The following is a 15,413-nucleotide window of genomic DNA, read 5'->3' on the forward strand; positions in this document are numbered from 1 at the left end:
CCATCGATTGATGTTACTAAATAATATCATACTAATCAATCACCATTGCTCAAGCGTCGTCACATGCATACTTCCCCAAATCCTGCAGGCACAGCACCTTGTTCTAATAATATAGCACATTTTCAAGGATGAGAAGTCGCGGAGATTAGGTTACATCATGACAATTGAGAGATTTTATTTATTTATGTATTTATTTATTTATGTATTTATTTATTTATAATAAATGAGGACCATCAAACATGATCATGATAGTGGGTAATAAAAAAAAGTTAGGTACAAAATCAGTTTGGAACAAACAATCCCTGTAAAGACATGTGCATGGCAGCAAGCGCCACGCAGCCTCTGTTCCTTTAATAAACTGCTGCTTATCTGTTCTCACAAATGTCTCGCTGCCATCATCGTCGTCAGGTCCGGCCCGGTGGAAGGAGGGAAACAGGGAGGGAGGGAGGGAGGAGTTTTCAATGTTCAGTTTCTCGCGTGGATCTCTGCACGCTGACATCGCCTATCTGCTCTGCCCGTACCCCCGGCACCCAGCAGTCCACGTTAGCGGTGCCAAAAGCCCTTTTTTGTTGTTTTTCGACATTTTTTTTATTGAGCTCCACCACGCGTTAAGAGTCGACGGAGGTGGAAGTGGACGCGCGCGCAAACGCGGGGACCAGCGATCAGATGGACACGAGGAGGGGGGCGCTCTGTCCCGCGTAGAAGACGGAAGAAGCTCTGATTTTTTTTTTTTTTTTTTTGTAAATATATATTGATTGATTTGCACGCTCTCGTTTTATTTTTGATCTGCTTTGCGACACAAAGCGAACTGGATTCTCCCCGGCAGCCAGCTTGCAAGCCACAAGCGACGTAAAGAAAACAAAAAAGAAAAAAACGAAACCACGCACTCCAGGCGCGTGTGCGCTCTCTATGCGCGCGCACGAGAGTGGCCCCGCATTGTGGTTGCACCTGGGCACGCGCGCGCGAACGGCCACCCCGCGGCACCATGCCACGCAGGAAGCAGCAGGCGCCTCGAAGGGCTGCGGGTAAGAAGACGTCTCATCCACTCCCGTTGTCTTCTTTTTATTAGGAACATTGTTAGGCTTGTTTTGCCTTTGTCGCCATGGTCACCGCCTCACCTAGGCGCCTCCTCCCACCAGTCCTCCCTCTCAACAAACTTTTTTGGCTTGTTTTCATACAGGACCCTCTTATACATACGACACATACGATGCATTGAGTTAAATTGATTTCTGATGTACCGCAATAAGTTTTTTTTTAATGTATGATAGTAGCAGGGCATTTTATTGGGAACACCTGCGCAACATCCATGTTCTGCGCAGCACTTAAGATCGTGGTCCGCGAATGAGCTGGAGGCAAGGTGCATAAGCCAACTTCAAGTTGCCCTATCTATATCTTTATCTATTATCTTTATCTATTATCTTTATCTATCTATCTATCTATCTATCTATCTATCTATCTATCTATCTATCTATCTATCTATCTATCTATCTATCTATCTATCTATCTATCATCAACAATTCGTTTAACTTGTCCCCTTTCAATGATCCTCATCCCCTTGCATGCCTGCAATGTGTAGTAGTTGTAAAAGAAATGTCATGCTTTCCTTGGCTGCATGATGTTTTGTGAAGCCGCTATATCCTGCATGTGAACTCTCTGTGAACTCTTCATCATCTTACGGACAGACTCATTTTTTGGGGAGGGGTTTTATTGTATATGACTTAAATACTTCCAGTCTTTGGGGATGCTAAATTCGCCAAAGGGTGCCATAATCTGTGACCTTTGCCCCCTTGTCACCTAACCCCTTAGGAGTGTTTTCAGAGGATGCCCTTTTTTTTCTCTCGCGTGTGAAGCTGTGAGAAGTTATCAGTCTTTATTATGGCTGCGGATGCTGGGAGCAGATGGCGATTGTTTCTCCGCCAATGATAGCGTTGCTTTTCTACGTGACGAAGATACTAAGATTTCACACACATGCCCGCACACATACACACACACACACACACACACACACACACACACACACACACACACACACACACACACACACACACACACACACACACACACACACACACACACACACACACACACACACACAAATATAGTCACCCTCTAAATGCACAGAATATTTTTTTTCTCACATTTCAACCTCCAAAGTGGTCCTTCCCTAAAAAGCCCTTGGTTTCATTATTTAGAAGTGGGTTGGGGGAACTTTTTAGACGGTGCCTAAGTGATCCCTTTACACGCTCCCTAAATGTGTCGGGCCTGTGCGAGCGTACAAATAAGCCCTCCAGAAGAGTTTCTTCATTGTTGAGGTAATTGTCTTCTGGCTGACAGGCACATTCATCAGTGGCTTAATGGTCAATCAAAAGTTGGCAGGCAGAGTGTTTTCATTCTTTCCTATCCACTACATTAGGAATACTTCATCAAAATGTCGGCCCGCTAATGGCTGTGAAGAGTTCATGACTGACTGATCCCTTGTCTGCGAGCCCCCCCCCCCCTTCCTCCTCTCCCCAACCCCCTCTTCTTGAAAATTAACAGCTCTGCGCTTGTGAGATGTGGGCCCGCAGATAAACAAATTGTGCATTAATATTTCATCTTCAAGACCTGCGTCGGTGCCGCGAAGCGGTGGAATATTCCCGGCCCTCGTTGTCATTTTTCTCGTTTTCCCGCGCCCCTCCTCCTCGTCCTCCTCCACTATTCTTGAAGGCTCTTTGCAGCTGTAACTCATTTCACTTGATGACTTTACTGAGGTTACAGAGAGTGACGACAAATTGATTACCTGGCAGAGCAAGAATGGAGCGAGCGGAGACGGCGGCTGACAGTCATGTTATAATAATATGTTTAATGATGTGTGCAGCGGGAACAAGGGGAAAGGAGGATGGAAATAAGTGCACACAAGATGCAAAGGAATACATTTTTAAATGTGTTCATTGTTGATGTAGAGCCCTTAAACATGCTATGTCCCTTCTTTTTTTTTCAATCACAAAGCAGTCAGGATGCTCCTCTGGGATTTGTAGCATTTATTAATAGGTGTATATGGAAATGTCAGATCATAACTAGACCCGCTGCACACAATATTAGGTATACCTGCACAATCTAATGAGATCCAATACAAGAGAAGGATCAAATATCAAAACACTAGAATGCGGCACACAGTCGAAAGCAAAGCAAAGGCGAGGCCAAACAAAGTCAAATTGTACGGCTTCATAGATTATTTGTTAGGTTATTTATTTAAGAATTCAAAATTTAGAAAAAAAAAAGTTATTTATCTTATTGTGTTTTGGTGATGACTTTTGATGAGACAAACCAAAAGTCACAACAACAACAATAATCTGTCTGTCTGTCTGTCTAGCACCGCAAAACCCCCACCAACAATTTATGTAGCAGGATTTTCGAGGGAAAAAATAAACACATTACCAAAACATAGGTAATTGCAATATAAACAATAAAAATACATCAATTGGCATTGTGCGACACATTCTGAAGTGTGAGTCATGACCAACAGTTAGTAATATTGTGCACACTGATTTGATGCCAAAACACAGAAAAAGACTGCAGCAACATAGCTGAAATATTAATGGTCGTTTTTCGCAAATGCAAGTATTATGATATGCTCTGTCAGCATTTTTCGAACCACTTATGTTCAAATTCACGTTTTCAAAGGTTTATAATTACCACAACCGCAGTGTTAGTTTCATTAACCCATCTATGGGGATTTACATGCATGTTAGCATTAAGCCAACTATCTATTTATCCTAAATCCATCCAACAATCCGTTCGTCCGCACGTCAGTCCGTTCGTCCGTGCGTCCATCCATCTGTGCATCCAGTAGTTTTTCTTCATGTGGGGTAAAAGTTTTAACAGGATAAAAAGAATGTTTGTAAACTGCAGGTCTTCCCTGTATAATGAAAATGGATTTAATAGCGCTTTGGAGAAGAGCTCTTGGAGTGCAATGAACCTTCATCACTGTGAGACGTTATCAGCCACATGTTGTGCTTTTATTCAGTTTAAAGGCGCCGTAGTAGTGCAAGGTTCATGTTTGAGTGAAAGGAGCCATATGTTACTGCGCGACCCGTGGGAGGATCCCTCTCGCTGTTGTTGTTTTTAATTTTTACAATAGCGCTGTGCCTGTAACCCAATTTGCTGTTAACAAGATGAATTGGGGAGCAGACAAAGGCATTAAGTGTTGCAGCGCCAGCTCGTGACTGACAGCAGCTTGTGGGAATGGCCTCGCACAGATTCTTCCTAAGTGGCTCGCTCAGAAAACATCCGAGCATCAAGGCAGATGTTGTTGATCTACTTGAGGTGGTAAAAGATAGTCCAGTTTGAAGGAAGGACTAACAAAGCTTGTTCTTTTGTTACCGGGGAATTTGACACCTTCTCTTCAGCGATCACGCTGTCTTAGTGCTATATTTGTTCTGACATGCTTTATGTGGTTGAGAATTATTATTTATTCTTTTGACGTCTTGATTGTGTAAAAAGATGACAAAAGTCATTCAGTAGAGCACAGACCTCCACCAAGGTCAAACAATCCTTATTTAGGACACCGCATTATGGGGATAGGGTTAGAGTTACTCGTTTGTTTTTGTGCCACAATATTTATTCCATTCAAATTTGGCCCAGTTTCCAATTCTCAAAGTTTGGTAGAAAGCATTTCATGTGTAATCCAGCTAATAAACAAACAGCCTTGAATACAACGTGACCTATTTCCACTCTTAACTGATCTACACTGCACCACATTTTGGCGTCTTTCCGTCAGCGTATCAAGCGTAGTGGTACGGATACCTAAAGCTCGTGTGTTGATTGTTGTGTATGAAGCGCTCACTTCCAAACTAGTGGGGAGAGGAAAAAAAACAAACTCAAAAGCCAAATTAAAAGCAGAAAAGTTGTGTAACTTTATTTTGACGGTAATATGTGGAAACGTAAATATGTTCTGGGGCACCAAACTTCGGCTGGAGGTCCAGGAAGTTGCAATGTGATGCAATCATTAGCGGGCATTAAATCTCTCAGTGTTTCTCTGCGACAAGGTTGACGTCAACAAATATTTTGATCAAATGCAGTCTCCCGAGCGTGGCACACTTTGCTGCAGCGTATGCAGTTTTGGGCTCTCCCACCGTTGAGATTTCCCATAATAACTTCCTCTTCATCAGCGACTTTTTACTGTAAAATGAGGAGAAATCTCAAGTCAGGTAAGATGGTGGCAAGTGCCGCTAGCTGTTTGTGCCGATAGAGGATGGAGTTATGTTTTCTGCGTGATGGTAAAGCGAGACTCCTGCGCATGAGCTGATTTTTAGTGGACAGACGCACTTCCTTTGTGTGATCAATTGACTTCACCAGACTGTTGCATTTTCCATTTGAAATGACTTTTGGTTCTTGTTTGTTTCTGAGGGTTTCTCTCTTTGACATCCTCTTTGGGAGGTAAAATACATGCTCTGTTGTGATTGTCTAAAATCTTTGTCTTGTTGCATAATCACACTTCTGCTGAGTCCATTTCTCTGTAAATTACTAGAAAAAAAAGATTTTGTGGACTTCAAATTATTGTGCAAATACCACCATATGCATTTACATTGAACAGAGATACTTACATTATGTTGATTTCATTTAAGTTACATAATAGAGTTTCTTGCACTATGCACTAACAATGCCATTATGCACAATGTGGTTCCCCCAAAATGTCTACGCTGAAGCTTTTAAAACAACACATTGACGTAAAAATGTCCAACTTTCTTCTCCCTCCGCTACACTCGTTCACCTCGGCGTCCTCTTGAGACGTGCGCCAGTTTCCAGGCAAACGACACAATTTAATTCATGTCGACGTGACGCAGAAAATAGTAAATTTCTGATTTTTCACCCATTCCTCATTAAGTGTGACAATAACTAGAATATTGGGATGTGAGTTAAGCGTAAACCTGCTAAACCGATGCTTTGTGCCCATGTGAAGGATACAGTAGCAACGATCGGCCTGCAATCGATTACACGGTGCTGTTGGGGGTTGTCTGTTTTATGTTCTTTGCGCTGAAATGCTCACTTCCTCATGCGCCGTGTGTTACTTTTACGACGAACATTCCCGCCAGAGCTCTCGTCTTGGTAATTTATGCCCGTGGCCCCACGTCATTTCCATCTTTTCCATACACGGAGATTTAGGCGTTCATCTTGTACTTGTTGACCTACATGTGTAATGTCGGGAGGTGGGGAGTGGAGGGGGGCGCGTCTGCCATATGGAGGCCTTAAAAACAAATCACAAACAGATTAGGTTCACCTGACTACCAGTGTACCTAACACTGAATGAGACCAAATGATGTTCTGCTTTTGTTCAGCAGCCGCTGTGAAATAATATTGATTAAAAAAAAAAAAATGAACCAGCACTATAATTGGATTGAAATGAGCGCATGATACACCAAAAATTCCTGTCACGAAGGGAAAAAAAGAAACAAAGAAAACATTTAAGTTAAATTATCTGATTTGCTGCTTATCAAACTTCTGATGAGCCGCAATTAAGATGAATTATGTAAATTACCCCTCGCCTCCATGTGACTGCGAAAACGATGGAAACATTGTGGCTAATTCTAATGGTGTGATCTGTGGTAATTGTGAAGGAAAATCATCGTCACATGATACACATCCTCAGGGAGGGTCATCGTGGGGACGTTTATAACCAGGTGATGAGGAAAATGCCTTGTTTTATTGGGCACTGTTAATTAATTCCCAGCCTAGTTAGGTGCCTAAACGGGCTGCAGTACATGAAAAAAAAAAAATAGTAATAAACCTAACTCTGGGCGGTACGGTTCTGAGAAAAAAAAATGCGATGAATAATATCACAATATTGGAAAGACTTATGCTGACACTTTACCGTCTTATGCTCTGAGCATTAGGATACGGTGGCATTCAATTCTGCCCACTTTTTGTATTTTGTTTAAATGTACTAGTGGTTGTTAAAGCAATATTAAAGACTTATTTGAGCTAAAAGTAATTTGAGTATTTTTTTCTACCGTACATGTACTCAGCTGTTATAAAACTGGACATGAAATTCCTCAATTGATTGCTAATTAATCCAGCAACAAACTGTCTAATGTACATACTTATATTACATCTTAGTTTTTTTACATTACATCAATAAGTGCTAATTTCATGATGTAATTAGGAACCAAATTTAGTTACTTGAGTGGATTTCAAAATTGATTTTTGAGGGTACCCTAATTTGAAGATAGCAAAAAAAACAATAAATTATCCTGGCAAATATAATTTAAACATGACAACCTAGTGAAAAAAATAATTCTCAAATAGATTATTGTGAAATTTAAGAACAGATAATTAAGAAGAATTTTACACAAAGGTAAAATAAAATCTGTAAATATATAATTTAGTTTTGAGTGGTGTTTGTACAGATTGTTTCAGTATGATAACCACATAATGTAAAAATCCATCCATTTGCTTTTTAAATTATATGATTTAATTATTATTAATTATGTTGATTTCAAATAAGAAAAATAAAATTTACTTGTAATTATAATTTTTTTTAGCTGTGAAAATTTCAATGTATTTTTGCGTCTATCATGACAATCAGCAATCAAGGAATATGATTGGTTATTTGACAGTCAATCAGGATACAATTGAAAAAGCATCTCACCAACATTCTATTCAAAGATATTTAACGATCACCGCATGACATTAATCACCCACTCCCAATTAGCCTAAAACCTCGCATAATACTGTACTCTGGCTTCGGGATGCTCAGCTCACGTCACCTCGGTAACGATGAGCATGTGAGCAGAAGACGCGTTGCTGGACACGTTCTTGCGGTGCTGTATAAAGTGCTGAACTTTGCACCTTTGGTAACTTCGTTTAGCGCCGGGCTGATGGCACCCCGACAGCTTTATGCGGCTCGTGTTTTATGAGTCGTCATGCGGTGCAATTACACACGACCTAATTTGATGAATCAAGTCGATGCTCAGCCGCCATCGTTGACCTTGCTAGACCGCCATCTTCCATCTCGCGCTGCGGGTCAAACAGAGGTTTTATGCATCTCTGATGAGATTTGGTTACTAGCCATTATTGGATTCTTTTAAATGCACTTGGATAAAAGAACAGTGAGTGAATCATGAAGCGAAATTATTCAGCTTGCAGCAATATCCAAAATTATTGTTATGTTTCTTAGTTTGTGCTCATAAAACAAGCTGATCTATGATGTGAGCAGTGTAATATAATAATAATACGTGAAGCTGCAAGCAGCAATGAACGGGCCCTCGCACTCGCTTTCTCAATGACAAATCCTGAAAATTCTGATCAAATTGACCCTTGCTTAAATGGCGTAGGCACATACCCAATGTTGGGGAATTTTAATCCAATTAGCAAGGTTTGCTCATTTTCTTTTAGTGCTTTGAACATTGTTCAAACTGAAAGTCTTTATCATGTGTATCAATGTCAGTAATGTGCAAAAAATGTCTCACATCAACGTGCATTTTTAAAAATATATTATTTTAAGTGCAGTAATCACTACTTCGATCACATATGTTGGTACAGGGTGTTGACATGTCTCACCTCCAACATTCTGCTACAGTGAACTGTGGTCTCTCTGAGGCACCGTAGTGCGCGTGTTTCAAAATGCACACGCTTCGAACTTAGGTCATTGCATTCTATTATTTCGCCACTAGATGGCGAAAAAAACGATACACTGTCCCTTTAACTGCTCTAACCAAAGCTGTGTTATTGTTTTGTCTTTAATGTGGGCCAATTATAGCCAACATACATATTGCCTGAGACAAAGGCCTGGGTCTGGGTCGCCTGTGCTTTCATGACTTGAAACACTGATTTATAATTTTCGTTTTTACAAACACCAAACAGTAACAATATCGTCTCACACAAAGAGGTGAGCTGGCAAAGTAGTAACCGCGCATTTCCCTGATTACAAGTGCGTATAAAATCCAAATGAAGCCGTTATTTGGGGCTAAAACGACGACATATTGTCACGTTAAGCCCGCTCTGCCTGAAGGTCTTTTGTATTTGGAGGTCACCCGCCCGCCTGTGTCTTCCCAACGTGCTGAGCGAGTCAGTTGAAGCGACTTAATTGATACTCATTAAACAGCGGTGACAGCTTCAGTGTCCGTGATGGATGTGGAATAATTGTGTTGTGCTCACAACTTGATTAAGAGAAGCAACAACAGTGGCTGACGAGTGTGTCGGGCCGCCGCACCCGCGGGACGTCCTGAAACATAACAAAGCCTCGAAAGTCGAACCTTTGATTCAATATCATCGGAAGGCCCTTAGTGTTCTTGAAAAAAACAATATATACTGGATAAGTCACACTTTTATGACAGTTAATTTTAAAAATGTACAGTTAATAAAGTTTTTAAGATGGTGATGTATTTAATCCTGGTGCATATTTCATTTATATTTGGTTGAAATTTAGATTTAAATCTGTAAGGTGAACTGGAATCCTGGAAGAAATTTTCTGTAGAGGCTCTATTTTTATGGAGAGGCTCATGTGAACTCATGAACTCCTGCAATTTTATTTCTTCTTCAGAAGTTAAAGACAATGAGTGGAGCCGGTTTCACTGGCCAGGAAGTAAGTCGGCTGTGTTCACTCTCACAATGGCGCTGACACCCCTTTCTAACTATGCAACTAATATGAAAAAATTCCACCCATTGACTTGTGTTGGGCACCGAAATAGATCCCTAGGTGTGAATGAGTGTGTGTTTTTTAATTGACTTGTTAAAATATGTCTATATGTGCCGTGTAATTGGCTATAAAAATAGATGGATGAAATTCCACCTTGAAGAAGTTCTCAGATTACAGCACAGTGTATAAAATGCACATTTAAAACCTCTTATCCGCCATTGTACAGCACTGTGCAATATATCTATAATTGCAGTTATGATAACTTTCCAAAACTTTCATTCATCTGGGTATTATATTTGCGCATACAATAAAGTTGTCTGGTGTCAGCCGGATGACAAATGTGCTCCGAGTGTGATTTGAGTTTGATATTGGAAGCGTTTGGAATTGACTGTCTCGCTAATGAGTCCATGACGAATGGTGCCATTTAGAGGAGAAAATGAATGCAGGAGAAACTTAAAAAATATTATTGTACTGTCTTCGGAATGGATAAATTCCACGAAGCTGTGCTAATTTGATCAAATAGTGCATCAAATTTTCCCTCGATGTTTCGCTGTAGGCTAACCTGTGAGCAGAATAAAACATTAAGTTTGTCTCTTTGAAATTCGAAGCCACACCCCTTGAGGACATTAAAGCTTGGAGGATTTACAACTTTATCCTCACATGATTTATATAACACAGGGAGGTCTTTGTACAGGAAGCGGCTTGCTCGTCTGGCGAAGAGCAAAGGCCGCCGGTGGGAACTGTGCGGACACGTCACGCGCACACTTCCCGTGGGCGGCCACTGATGTCATCGCCACTATTCAGCACGCTGAGAGATTGAGCAACAGCGGAGGCCTTTTCTAGCTGGCAGCAGCTTTCTACGAAGCAGCGTGGGCAGATTGTAGTCTGTTTTGACCCAGTTTGCTTTTTACCTATTTTATTTTCAAGGTCATTCATCTTATATTAAGATGGCACTCCGTAGAGAACAAGGCCAGCCAAGCATAATTTAGATCAGCACAGTAGATACATACTAGTGTGTGTATGTCTCCAATTTTTCAAAATCTGACATTCTGTTGTCAATTTCTATTTTTACACAATAGAAATATTACAATATACGTACAACAGACTCTCTTTGTTGTAGTTATATACAAAGGGACGCAGTACACTATTAGAAAACAGTAACATTTTCTAATTTTAACACATATCTTAATTGTTTTAAGCAATAAGGGACTAAAACTATATAATGAATTGTTTTAAGCAATAAGGGACTAAAAATATATTATGAATCCGTTCGACCGACGATTCATTTTATATATTTTTTTGTATTGACGGGTTCAATTGGTTCTTTGGAATTGTATTCTGCCAAATGTCATAATTAGTATTGGCCTAAAATAATCCCCATCGGATTGGAATTGTGTTTGAGATGTTGGGACTGACCCATCTGAGAAGTTGCGCTTCTCTCCAGCCATTTCCTTGAGGGACCTCATGAGCCCATCTCCCCCTCTTGCCTGAGGACATCCATATTCATTTCCTTCTCCGATTTGGCTGAAATGATGAAAAGCCGCCTCGGCTCTTGCCCCCACCCCTCTTATTTCCTGCCAAAGGTCGCCTGCATTTCCATTGGTGGTAAAATCTCGAGAGGACCTGCTAAAACACGAGCTGTGTCAGCTGCCGTGAGGAAAATGGACGGTTACTTTTGAGATCGTCTGCGCAGCATGCGGCCGCTCCGTTGATAAACACCATTATTGTCGTCAAGTTGGCCCATTGTCTTGTGCACGTGATTCCTTCCGCTGGCTGTCTCCTCACAGACATCTACCACCACCCCCACCATAAAATAAATATGGCATTCAGTGTCAAGTCACGAGGGCGGGGTAATATCACAGCGAAAGATAACTGCACTGTGATTAAACTGGTGGGTGGCTGTTTACTCTTTCAGCCCGGACGGGAAGTAAATGATCATCAAAAAACGTACGGCCGTATCTCTGCTCTCTAATTACCGCTGGCGTTTGATGACGAACCTCAGGTAGCCGATTCGCTCGGACCTGTTTTACGCACACACCGCAACAGACAGGGCGTGGAGGCCCGTCCCCGTCGTCACAGCAACATCAAACACACGAGTACACAAAGGGAAGCCCCTGTCGTAGGAGTGGATCATCTCCACCTTTGGTTGGATAAAGAGCTGGAATGCAACTAGAGCCGTGTGCATGGGGAAGGGTTTACAAGCAGCCAGCTGCGATTGACAACCCAATATGTTCATTTACATGACGTTACCATTATTTGGGTAATTTGTTTGGAGTGAGCTTTTTTTTCTTTCTGCGCTATACCAAAAGGGTGGAAACACCAAAGTGCTCTGTGCTGTCGTGAGCTAAACTGAACACAGCCGACGGTTGGCTTTAGAGGTGTCTGGTGCAGATTTACGTCCCTCGGAACCGTATGTGTCTATTGTTGGCCTGTGAATCTGGGCCACATGTGATAACAGCATTATCCTTTTGTGCAGTAAGCCTGTGGAAGCTGAAGCTTTCAATGGTTGAGAGCCGAAAAATGGGCAAACTGGGTGTAGACTAGTTTGTTTACACACATACTGATTTTTAGCATCTCATCCCGCTTCTAAAATGTGAGCAACCACGCACGTTCTTATTTTTTGTTTATTTTAGTCGCTTCCTCATTGGCCATTGTTGTATTTCATGTCACGATTAGAGTTCGTGGCTCGGCCCAACTCCGTGTTGACCACAGAAGGCTTTGGGATCGTAAATATTGCACCGGTTTAACATTCAAGATATTTGTCGGTTTATCGAGCAGATAAAAAAAATCGCTCTAAACTCATGACTAATAGGTCAGGAAAATCCTGAGACGTCTACTCACACTTTTACTGGAAAACAGGAAACATGCTTTTTGTGTAATTCTCGGTACGTGTGTAGCAGGGTTAAAATTATTCTGTTTTTTTTTTTATTTATTTTCGTATTAGTTTTTGTATTAGTTTTAGGTTTTTTTTATGTATATGGAGTAGCATTTGTCGAGTGCGAGATAAAACTACAATATCCAAATGACATCTGTGTGGCTGTACAGTAATACCCAAATGAGTGCAACAAAGGATATTTGAGCTAATGTCAAATGTTTGATCAGTTTTTTAAAAGCACTCTTGTACATGTGTCTTTGTGTTTTCTTGTGGAAAATACCAATTTTTCTGACGGTTAATAAAACTTTGAGCACTGCTCTGGGACGGCGTCCAGCTAATTGTAAACATCTGCAGTTGATATCAGTCGTCAGACTGCTGACGGGCCAAGCCAAAACTGAAAAACAATCCAGGTCCAGTCCTAGCATGAAAATCTCACAATTCTGCTAGTTAGAGGAAAAATCTTCACAAACTGACATTTTGAGTGGCCGGAATGGCCAAAAGTGGGTAAGACCGAAACATAAACAAAGACTTTTGACCTTGGCTATGTTAGACAATCCCAAAGGGTTTTCAAATTTCTAAGCCACTTACGTGCTGTTAACCTGGAAGTAGTTACGCCCCACCCCATCAAGGAAGTCTTTCATTCCTGGGCTGGGTCAAAGTGACACAATTTAATAATGTTTCTACTATTGCTAAATTTGAGGCTGAGAGATGAGAGCTGTGTGACCTCACTGATGAGATAATTTTTAATTGGAGGATTCCTGGTGGGATTCATCATGGTCATCTACTGCTGTGCATTTTTTTTTTCTTTCTTCAGACTGTAGCAGCATTGAGCACAGCTCAAACTGGAGCGCTGGAATTCTTTGTCTGTTCATTATTGACCCACTTTGATTTAATTTCCATGAATGACACAGGCGTGACTTTAGTCTGTCATATTTCTGCAGAAGTCATGTGTAGCACCTCACACATTCACTGTGATCAAGAGGCAAAACATGGCCTTGTCAACTTGCTTTAAAAGTGTACGTTTGAGAAGTCGTTCAAAAAAGTAAACTGTTGACTGTTGAACACTGTAATCGAATTCCACCTCAATTGTGTTACTTTGCTCCTTTAAAATATAGCCACTCACCAACTAAAGTGTCGAGCGCCAGAAATACTGCCTACATATTCTTGGTCATTTGGTGCACATTTTCCAACAAAGCAATCGCTGATAGTGAGGTCCAGTCAGTCACTTTTACATTTCCGGAGTCAGACCAGAGAAGCTGAGAGGGCCACAAACAACAGGGATGTGCTTAGAGGCTGGAAATGAGGAGGAGATGAACTACACAGCTCCGGTCCACAGTATATCATCAAGCGTGCGAGTGTGTGTGCGTGTGTGTGTGACTCTACACATAAATATCCACCCCAGCAGCACAACACCCTCCTCCTCTCTCCGAAAAGGGCCTCTCTGATAGTGATGGCGAAAGGATGTCGCTGTCTGGGTGATTGAGTGCTGCTGATCCCGGCCGGCCCTGGGCACATGTCGCTGCTCGGAGCCCAAGAGGCAGCCCACTGCTGATCGCTGGCCCGAAGGGGGTGGGGTGAGTGAGAGTGGGACTTGTCTGAGGTCCTGCAGCAGGAGGTGCCTCCTACCATGCACTTGGATTTACATTGTCAATCCTGAAGTCTAATTCTGATTGAGTGACTTTTTTAACGACTACTCGCTACTATTTTTATGAGACACTAATATCGAAATGATTCAGTGACGATTTTTTTTCAGTCTGGTTGGCAGTCGGCTCGGATAGTCTTGAGCTCCCACCTGCGATAGGTGATAATCTGAAATAGATTTAGCAATTTTACCCAGGCTCAATTTCAAATGATTAAAAAACTCACTTATTTTACTCACTTTTTTGTTGACAAGAAATAGATCATGAAAAGTCACTTTAAGGACACCAAAAAAGAATTGTTCTTCATTAATTTGAGGCTTTCTGAAGAGAAAATGCAGATGACTAGCATGTATGTATACTATTTTAAAATGCACTTTGAAACCAATTTGGCAAAACAATTTCAATACGGCTGTTTTTCATGCCCTACTTAGCATTCTGATTGGGGAGGCCGAGCACTCCTAAAGGTCACATCCCAGAAGCCTCCCCAGTCGCTGTGGCTATTTGGACATTCAAGCGCTCATACAGTAGTCTAAAATTGGCCGCATGTTTTTTGAAAGTAATTCCTGAGCTCACATCAGATCTGTGCAAGTTCTTCCTCAAATCAGCTAAGCGCTAATTAGCCCTGCTCGCAGCGGTGTAATTGGGGGCAAAGGGAGGTTGCGCATTCTCGTTTCTTCCTATTTTGCCTCCGTTTGATAATTGCGTATTTTAGCCGAGCCTCTGTTAAACAGCGCGACCCCTCCCGAGCTCGCGTTTGTTTTATTGCAGCAACTCGTGTCTTTCATCAGTCGTAAGAAGCATTTTGAACCCCCGTCCATTCCCTTTTTGGGCTCCGGCAGAACCCCCCCCCCCTTCCTCCGAGAGCTTGATGCTGTCCAGGTCCGTCCTACTTGGCGAGTAGGAATACTGCACTGAAAGACCGAGTTTATTTCCTGTTCTTGTGAATCATATATCAGTACAATTCCCCTCTGTGCTGTTTGGCAGCGGTGGAATGACGGGTGTCATTTATCATGCCGACTGAAAGAGGCTATGGGAAAAGGGATTTGAATCCTCCTGGAAGCGTGTGGACGCTCCTCGGTGGTGAATCATTAAACGGAGGCAGGATATGAGTAACTCCTCGCTATGCGACTTCGACCGGCTGCGTCGCTAATAGTCTCAAAGATACGATTTTCCGGTTTGAAATAAACGGCTAAACTTTGATTCGTCCCGCTGAGTCCTTTCAAAGTCGCTCTCGATTGTGAGGCTCCTTGGCCTTGTTTGATCATTTGATTAGCGACACTTT

General features: G+C 41.8%; 1 protein-coding gene and 1 long non-coding RNA gene across 2 annotated transcripts in view; both read left to right on the forward strand.

Moving 5' to 3' along the window:
• The first annotated feature begins 459 nt into the window (after positions 1-459).
• LOC119133307 (teashirt homolog 2) overlaps positions 460-15,413 on the forward strand; it is a 37,097-nt gene continuing 22,143 nt past the window's right edge. Inside the window, exon 1 of the mRNA XM_037268985.1 lies at positions 460-1,025. Coding sequence (XP_037124880.1) covers positions 986-1,025 — 40 coding nt within the window. The 5' untranslated portion in view covers positions 460-985. The remainder of the gene's footprint in view (positions 1,026-15,413) is intronic.
• On the forward strand, positions 8,563-13,589 carry LOC119133338. Its single transcript, XR_005100109.1, has 2 exons — positions 8,563-9,372; positions 9,476-13,589. It is a non-coding gene; the product is annotated as an uncharacterized LOC119133338 (long non-coding RNA).

This window comes from Syngnathus acus, chromosome 2 (assembly GCF_901709675.1).
Source record: "Syngnathus acus chromosome 2, fSynAcu1.2, whole genome shotgun sequence".
NCBI classification, from domain to species: Eukaryota; Metazoa; Chordata; class Actinopteri; order Syngnathiformes; family Syngnathidae; genus Syngnathus; species Syngnathus acus.